This window comes from Asterias amurensis, chromosome 5, assembly GCF_032118995.1.
Source record: "Asterias amurensis chromosome 5, ASM3211899v1".
Lineage (NCBI taxonomy): Eukaryota > Metazoa > Echinodermata > Asteroidea > Forcipulatida > Asteriidae > Asterias > Asterias amurensis.
In genome coordinates, this window is record NC_092652.1 from 20,719,162 (window position 1) to 20,727,902 (window position 8,741).

At 38.2% G+C, this 8,741-nt stretch overlaps 2 protein-coding genes across 2 annotated transcripts in view; one reads left to right on the forward strand and one right to left on the reverse strand.

Moving 5' to 3' along the window:
• The window catches only part of LOC139937302 (monoacylglycerol lipase ABHD2-like), a 33,212-nt gene extending 27,758 nt beyond the window's left edge, over window positions 1-5,454 (forward strand). Inside the window, exons 7-8 of the mRNA XM_071932405.1 lie at window positions 351-420; window positions 884-5,454. Coding sequence (XP_071788506.1) covers window positions 351-420; window positions 884-1,135 — 322 coding nt within the window. The 3' untranslated portion in view covers window positions 1,136-5,454. The remainder of the gene's footprint in view (window positions 1-350; window positions 421-883) is intronic.
• Window positions 5,455-6,256: 802 nt separating this feature from the next.
• On the reverse strand, window positions 6,257-7,255 carry LOC139937313 (delta-type opioid receptor-like). The gene has a single exon (XM_071932417.1). The coding sequence runs from the start codon at window positions 7,253-7,255 to the stop codon at window positions 6,257-6,259; it is 999 nt and encodes a 332-aa protein (XP_071788518.1).
• Between the last annotated feature and the right edge of the window lie 1,486 nt (window positions 7,256-8,741).

The following is an 8,741-nucleotide window of genomic DNA, read 5'->3' on the forward strand; positions in this document are numbered from 1 at the left end:
CTGTGACTTGGTAAGGGGCACCATGTCAGAGATCGTCTCAGCAGAAGCAGTGCCCCCATGTGAAATGTCCCTTTGTGTGAAACTTAAAATGTTCATTTTGCTTATGTGTTTTGTTTAATGAACTCTTCATCTTGACTTGTTTGATATTTTAGAGGTTTCAGTCGCAGGCTTAATATCTTTACCATCGAAAAAATGCAAACAAACTTACACAAGTATTTCTTTTAGAGTAAACTGTAAATATTTGTAAGATAAAAAAGAAATAGTTGGAGGATTAAATGAAAAAAATTAATTTAAATAAAAGGATTCTTATTAAAATAAAGAATTATTTAATTGTTTGATTTGTCTTTCAGCAAAATGATCCGCAGTAGGAGCTGTGAAGACTTTTATAAAGAATGCAGTTGTGCAAGTCACATCAAAAAGGTACTTTTTACCTGTTTAGAAGATCTATTAGAAAATATGAAACACAAGGAATCTGTTTAAAGTGTTTATACTAAGGCCACCTGAGGAATCTGTTGGGTTCAAAACAGTTGTTAAAGACTGAAACACATTACCATGATGGGCATCATATCTACCACGGACAATAAGACCTTTAAATGAGCGTCATTTTTGTTTGCATTTAGACACCCATACGGCCTGCCCTACTATATGGCCACTTTTACAGCAACAAAGAGGTTATTCGATACAGGTGTGGGGAGCAAAATGAGAGAATGAGCGATATGAAGCAGAGTTTTAAGAAGCTTGACTGAGTTTGGTTCCGATCAGTCTATAAGCTAACACAAAGCCCTCATAAGCTTCTCATAACCTGGGAAATCCATCTATTTGTTACTCTCCTGATAACCAGTTCCTCTCTATTTTTCCTCTATTTCCCCCCCCCCCCTTTCAGATTCATCTACCAATGTTGCTCCTCAACGCAGGGGATGACCACTTGATTCCAAAAAGACATAACCTCACCCCGCATGAGTACGCAAAAGAAGCGCCCAACGCCCTGTACGTACTGACCAAACACGGCGGCCATCTTGGATTCTTTGAAGGAGGCCTCCTGGTGCCAAACACGGTGTCTTGGATGGATAAGGCGGTAATCAGTTACACAAACGCAGTCATAGAGACGCGAAAACTAAGTCAGGCAGATATGTGATGTGTGTGTGATTTTTATTACTTTGAACTTTTGCAAAAAATGTATCTCCGTACTTTTCAGAGACTGAGCAGCTCGACCTAATGAGGGTAAAAGTCTGCATTCTGAATAAATTTGCGGAAAAAAAATCTTTCCTGAAAAATAAAATTAACAATTTATCAAATTTGACAATTTAAAATTCACTAATACCTTATTATATTTACATGGTACATGTATACATGATGTTCAAAATGCACCTGGTGTAAATTAGGGCCCTCTCCACCACTAGCCAGTAATTTTAGCATAGGGGTAGTAAACCCACACTGTGTGTACATGGTTTTGATAGGGGCATTACTTGCAGACGTGCGGCTTCAAATCCCATCCTAATGATGAAGCAATAATTGTTTAAATGTCTTGCTTAACGACACAAGAGGTCTGAGACTCGAATCCACACTCTGCTGATCAGAAACACAAGAGCTCGAGTCTACACACGCTTGGCCTCGATACACCACACCCATTATTGTAACTGAATTTCGTAAGAAGTCAGAAATTTACTGGCTCATGGAGCAAGTAAAATGGATGGGTGGGGGATGGTGTGTGGTAATGAAAAATTTTCAATCTTCAAGGGTCTTCTTACTCTCAACTTTAGAGGAAAAAAATGGTTTTCGTCAGTGCAATAAAATATCAAAGTTGTCACTTGATGACAACCATGTTTTTTAGTTCAGTATATAAAAAAAAAGGGAAACAAATTTTAAAAGTTTTCTCATAAGACAAGATTTATTTTTTGCAATGTCGTTGATTTAAAATCGTTGCCTATTCTCATACATGTATTTATACCAAAGAACCAAACTCATTTCAAGAGTTGAATGGTTCATTTACTTCACAGCCAAATTAATGGAGTAGTGCCACAAGAACATGTATAGCAAGTTTTGTCAAATTTAAAGTTATTTTTATGAAATCAATCTGCAAGGTTTTCTTGAGCTTGATGGATTCAGGACTGCAGTTTAAAGTCAACAGAACTTTGCAAACGAGCCAACAGCTACCGGGCAATCTCGGTGGTCTACATGTAGTTGGTACGACTCTGCTCTAGAATTGCAAGGGTCATGGGAGCGAATCCCACCCGAGTAATATGACTGAATAACATGCCTGTGAATTTTTCCACATGACTCAGGAAAGTACTGAGTATACAGTGCTAACACACATCGGTGAAAGGGTAAAACAAATTTTTAAAAGCTTTATCACACCTGAGGTTGTCTCAAAGCGCTCAATATTGTTTTTCTAGTATAAGGTATGCAGAGCTGTGTTTGAAATGTAAGACCAATTCATTTTCAAAGCACCATAGCAATTTACATGGTGTTGTGGCACAGCCTGCAGCTAACCAAGCTGCTTGAAAACACTGGGGCGAACCCCCTTCTCTTAATGATAAAGTGTAACTTGGCATTACACAACACACAGGACCAACGGCTTTCTGTCCCATCCAAAGGATGATGAAGCACGAATGGTCAAGTGTCTTGCTTAAAGACACAAGTTTCTAGACCGAGACTCCCCAACCCATTTTTTGCTAATCAGAAACACCAGACCTCGAGACTAGTGTGCTTGACTACTCAACCACGACACAAATTATGTACTTTAAATTGTTGAACAGAATGCAATTCATCTGCAGCTAGTTAGTTTAATTGCTAATTATAACTGATTACTTCCATATATTATGAAAGGCACTGAACACCTTCGGTAATATTTGTCAAAGAGCGGTATTCTCACTTTATGTACTCAGACATGCATAAAATAACAGACCTTACAAATGTGGACTCAATTGGTCATCGCAGTTGCAAGAAAATTTTGAAGAAAAAATCACCCTTGTTGCACAAATTTGTGTGCCTACAGAGATGCATTGTAAAAAGCGTCAGCTGAAGTCTTTTAATATTTGAGTGAGAAATTACCTTTTTCTCAAAAACTATGTTACTTCAGAGGGATCCGTCTCACAATGTTTTATACTATCAACTGCTCACCATTTGCTCGCTAAGTTTTTATGATGACTATTATTTGGAGTAATGACCAAAAGTGTCCAGTGCCTTACACACATCTTTAAATCTGTCTTTTTTATTTTGTGGAATAAGTGCATTTAAAATCTGCTTCTATTTATATCTTTATATAGAAAACAAATTGAGAACAAATCATTATGGTAATTACAATAAATTATATCTTACTTTTATAGGGAATTTCAATTTTATTACAAATGCAGCGTCTTTCCGAATTTTTGTAGCCTTTACCTAATAGTTGTTTTATTTTCTATTTGAACATTTTTTATTGCATGTTGTACATCCATGTGTCTTAGACATCCACTTGTCAAAAAAAAAAAAACTCCTACCAATCCAAATTGAAAAATGCAATTGTTTAACCCTCATACTATTTACCCATCAATATCGTTTGCTGTGGTTTTGGAGGAGAGATGCACTACACTAACATGCAACCATGTAGTGAAGACATGAGTAGTACTAAGTACATGAACAGGCTTAAATACATGAACATGCTTAGTGCTGTGCAAAGATTAGCCACACAACAGCATAGTTGCTGCACCATAGGCCTACACAGTAGCACAACAACTATGCAGGTTTCAAATAGTTGGTCAAATTGCTGGAAAGTGTCACAAGTGTAGGAGGGTTTTGTTGGAGGAAAACAAAAATCCAGAATGTAACTTCAGGACTTTCTTATTGTAAAACACACGAACCAAATTATTCTGTCATTTTGTCAGACAACAGTACCTTCTCTAGATGTGTATCGTTTAAAAACAGTGATGGTGAAATTTTTAATATTATCTACACAACACACTGTTCTCTTAAAGGCACTGGACATGTTTGGTTACTGTCAATTCCCTATGTTCTCACTTGCAAACCTGAGAAATTTGGGGCTCAATTGGTCAACAAATTTGCAAGAGAATAGTGTACTTTCAGATATATAAAAATAGGCTTTAGCTGAAGTTTTTTATTATTTGAGTGAGAAATTAGCTCTTTCTATGTTGCTTCAGAGGGAGCCGTTTTCTCACAATGTGTCAAGCCCGATTCATACTTAATGCAAATGTGATACGAATGTTGACGTCACAAATTCGCAAGGGTTGAGTTGTCGGCAACTCTCTCTTGAATATCGCAGAGAGGGCAGAGTTGTGACGTCAAAGTCACGTCAAATTCGCATCGCATTCGCATTCACATTCGCAGAAAGTATGAACCGGGCTTTATACTATCAACAGTTCACCCTTACTCGTTACCAAGTTAAATTTTATGCTAACAATTATTTTGAGTAATTACCAATAATGTCCAGTGCCTTAAGTTAAATCAGAAACTAACCATTTATAACATAACTGATTAAACATTCAGTTTATCGCAGTCGTTTTGTGACTAACACTACAACTCAGTACTAAAACGAACTAACCACAGTCTGTGGAGATTTATAAACTTAGTTTAATTCAAAATTCCTTAAATTAAAGATATTTAAGTTCTACCTATTAATGTGTACATTGTACAATACTTTTAGAAACAAATATGAAAAACCTGTGATCTGCTCACCCGCTGCTGCCAAAAAGTAGTCTGACACCTTGATCATGTAATGTTTTCTAAACAGCATTGTCATCTGCAAAAAGGGGATCCTGACCAAGACGAGCACAGTGTAACACACAGCTCTTCCAAAAAAGTTCTTGGCCGTACATTTGCATAGCAGTTAAAAGTCACAATCTTTTTGCGCAGAAGTAAACAGGGAACCAGTGATGACAAAGTTGAGCACAACAGTGTTTGTTACTCACAGCTCTCGAAAAACTTTTTGGCCAAAATTCGCGTAGCAATGAAAAATTATTCACAATAGTTTTCCGCTAAGCAAACGTAATTAGTGAACCAGGGACAAATAGTATACCTGACATGGTTGTTTGTCTGGTAAGCTGGGTCTGCTTAACGTGTTTTTGTGCTTAGTAGCTTTATAATATTGGACTCTGTTGGCAGGCTGTGAGCAGATAAACAGACTACAGAATGACCTTTTTTTTCCAAAAGGCAACACTCATGACTACAGTACTCCTATTATATGCATTATATAAGTTTTAAATTAAGTGTGAACTAAATTAATAGATTTTCATATTTTTGTATAAATTGGTGAAGATTAAGAGAATAATTTTTATTATTATTATAATTATAACGGATGTTTGAAAGCGGGTTTAAATTCCTATTTGCATTAATATTTAGTTTCTCGATTATTTTGAGTGAAATTAAAAATGTAAGGCAACTCCTGTTCACTTTGAATTCACGAATTAACGAACAGTTAAGTTGGCCTTCCTTAGAAATAAAATATATTGTATTTTTAAACCTGTCAAATTTTGTACTGTTTCTCCCCTAAAATCATGCAAAACAATCTGTGTGGTGTGTTATTTTTTTCGAAAAACTCGTTTGAATAATTTCAATTGCATTTAAGTACGCACGAAAAAATGGTTATCGACAGATACGGACAATAATGGTACGCACGGTACGCACCGAAAAGAAGGGACGTGTGACGCTACTTGTACTACTCCAACACATTCGAAAGAGTTACTAAACAATAATTTCATTTGTTGACAAGACTTTTAGACAAATCGTCACCGACTCCATGAACTGACACACGTATATAACCAGTGAAAAGTAGCAGTCGGGAAACAGCCTTTTTACGTTGATCGCTTTTAAAAACCAAGCTTTCCTATAAAATTCGTTGGTATTTTCTATGAGTTTTCTTACAGTGGGGACTTTTGGTATCCAAAATTAACGCAAACAGGCATTTTCGGCTCTGTACCAGTTGCTTGAGCTGTGAGCAGAAATGCCCCGGTTGTCCTGACATCCCGTTTTTGGCACCGACACAAGAGGGCGCTGTTCATTTTTTTAAAATGACTTTGTACGAGCAATTATTTTTAGAACTTAAAGTACAACATACATATTGTAAAGTTCATTTTGGTGCTACGGATATTCAGCTGGACATGATTTGTGTCTCTATTTATGACATTCCAACACGATGACTACAAGAAAATAACATTATAAAAACGATTTCGATAAAAGATTTCGTAAAAGATAAATGTATCAGGTTGTGCTGTATAATAAATACGACGACATAAATGCGTTTAATGCAAAGCAGTGCAGAATTTCAATCTAAATTCACCGGTGCTGTTCCGCGCAAGTCGGGTACGGACAAGGTCGGCCCATCGGTAGACTCCTCTCCAGGACGCACTCGGTTTCGACCAAATCGGCTTCGTACAAGTTGCTTGAGCTGTGTGCGGAAATGCTCGTACTTGAAGCAATACACGACTGGATTTACGCTCATGTTACACATGACTAACTCAGTAAATGCCCCGAGAACGTATCCAACTTGAGGCGTTTTAGTTGTAACGACATTGCTGGTTAACAGTAAACGCATCAACTCAACGGGCGTCCAACAAATGAAGAACATGCAACCAGCGATCAGCATCGTCATGATGACGTTTCTCTTAGCCTTACTGAAGACACCATCTTGCTGATCGGCGTTGGCATTGTGAAGTTTTTGACGAAGAACAAGGAGTATTCTCACGTATGAAAACGAGATGAGTGTCACAGGAATAGCGTACTCCACCACAAAACTTAGACAAAACAGCGTTGCCTCAGCAACACTTCCCATATCATGGTTGAAACTACATTGATTTTCACTGACTTTGTATACACAAAGGAAAACTAGCGCGTACGTAAAACCGATGATCCAAACAGCATACATTGAAACTTTGATCTTGGAGAGTGAGCAGTAGTTGCGGTGTTTGACCGGATAGCACGTGGCAAGAAAACGCTCCAGCGATATCACCACCAGATTGTACGTGGACGTCACACTTAAGCCTAGCACCATAAAGTTAGAGTAGATAAGCCTACATAACATTTCGCCCATGAAATTTTCTTCCACATTTTCGAAAAGCGAACTTTGTTTGACTCCAGTCACTGCGAGGAACACCAAACCAGAGATGAAGTCGATGATGGATTGGTGACGGATAAGTCGGTTGGTGAAGGAGCTGAACTGTTCACGTCTGACCGTCATGACGAAAATCACCAAACCGTTTCCAAGAATGGCTGAGAATCCGATAGCGACATTGAACGCTGTGGCTAAACCAATATTAGATGCCATAATTTTGAGATTGAAGTAGAAACTTGTAGAACACAACTCGGTTTCGGTGTGGATTTTCGAGTCTCTAACGCAAGTTATTTCACCGTTAACGTTGACAAAAACGTCTTGAAGAAATCTCTCGAAGGAATGTTCGTCAAAGCTTTCAAATTAAATAACATTCAGAGAGTGTGTCTCGGTTGACTTGCATGAGAATGATGCCGCCCCAGCCATGGCAACTATTTAAGTAAAAGCAATGTAATCCCTTGTGAATGCCAACCGCAATGTTATGCGATTTACTCATGGACGTACTGTCGATTTTGGTCTTGCTCATCGTCCGGCTTTAAAGTAAATCCAGGGTTTCAAAGCACAAAAGATTCATGTTAATACTTCGATGTTTGGATCCTGTTTCTTAACCCAAGGTATCCGTTTCCGATATGAGCTCTAGTCGTACCTTGATCATCAAGGAACAATAACGAAAGAATTGTTTTTCTCGAAACTGTTGGCTATATGGAAACGTGACAGATGGAAACAGATTTTTTTTATGATCTTGGGTCTTAAAAGTAAGGTTCTTTTTAATTCGTGCCGAACTCGACATGACGGCAAACAACAAAAATTAAGGTTGAATCCTCTCCCGTGTGATTCAGTTAGGTCAGGCTACATTTAGGGCTCGGGCTACATATGGTGCCGCACAGGCGTTCGTTAGCAGACTGGGGCCAAATTTCATGGCTCTGCTTACCGTAAGCAAGGAATCGGCGCTTGCAAAAGCAGTGCTTACGTCGAGCGTAGTTCACGGGTTAGCGGGAATGTTTGGCTTCTGCGCTAGCGTACTCCACGTTACTAGGCATTCTATGCTTACACAGCTAGCGCAGAAATTCAGCGCTTGTAGGGCAAACGGGAATGTTGATCGTAAGCGCAGAATTCGGCGGTAAGCAAAGCCATGAATTTGGGCCCGGGTGTTCGTCCGACCACCTGTAGACTCACATTTAAACTATAGTTCATATAACGTCACTGGTTTTCGCTCTATACGGCTGAACCTTTTTTTCAAATTAAGAAGCGTTTGTTTTGTTGAATTGTGTTTATTGTTGGATTCAGACGCATTATTGGAGGCTGATGAGAGACTTGTGAATGTTTTCTAACTTTTGATAAAGGAACACGTTGCCTTGGATCGGACGAGTTGGTCTATAAAAAGCGTTTGAAATTGTTTGTTATGAAATGCATATGGTAAGAAAGATGTTTTAAAAGTAGAATATAATGATCCACACAAGTATCATTCAAAATTGCAGAGTTTTCCTTTTACGTCGCGAATTAACACGGTCGGCCATTCATGGAAGTCAAAAATTTGACTCCCATAAATGGCCGACCGTGTTAGTCGACGAGGTAAAAAGAAAACCACGCAATTTCGAGGCATATTTGTGTAGATCATAGTATTCTGCTTTTACAACATCTTTCTATCCGTATGCATTTTATAACAATCGGTTACAGAACGCTTTTCAAAGACCAACTCGAC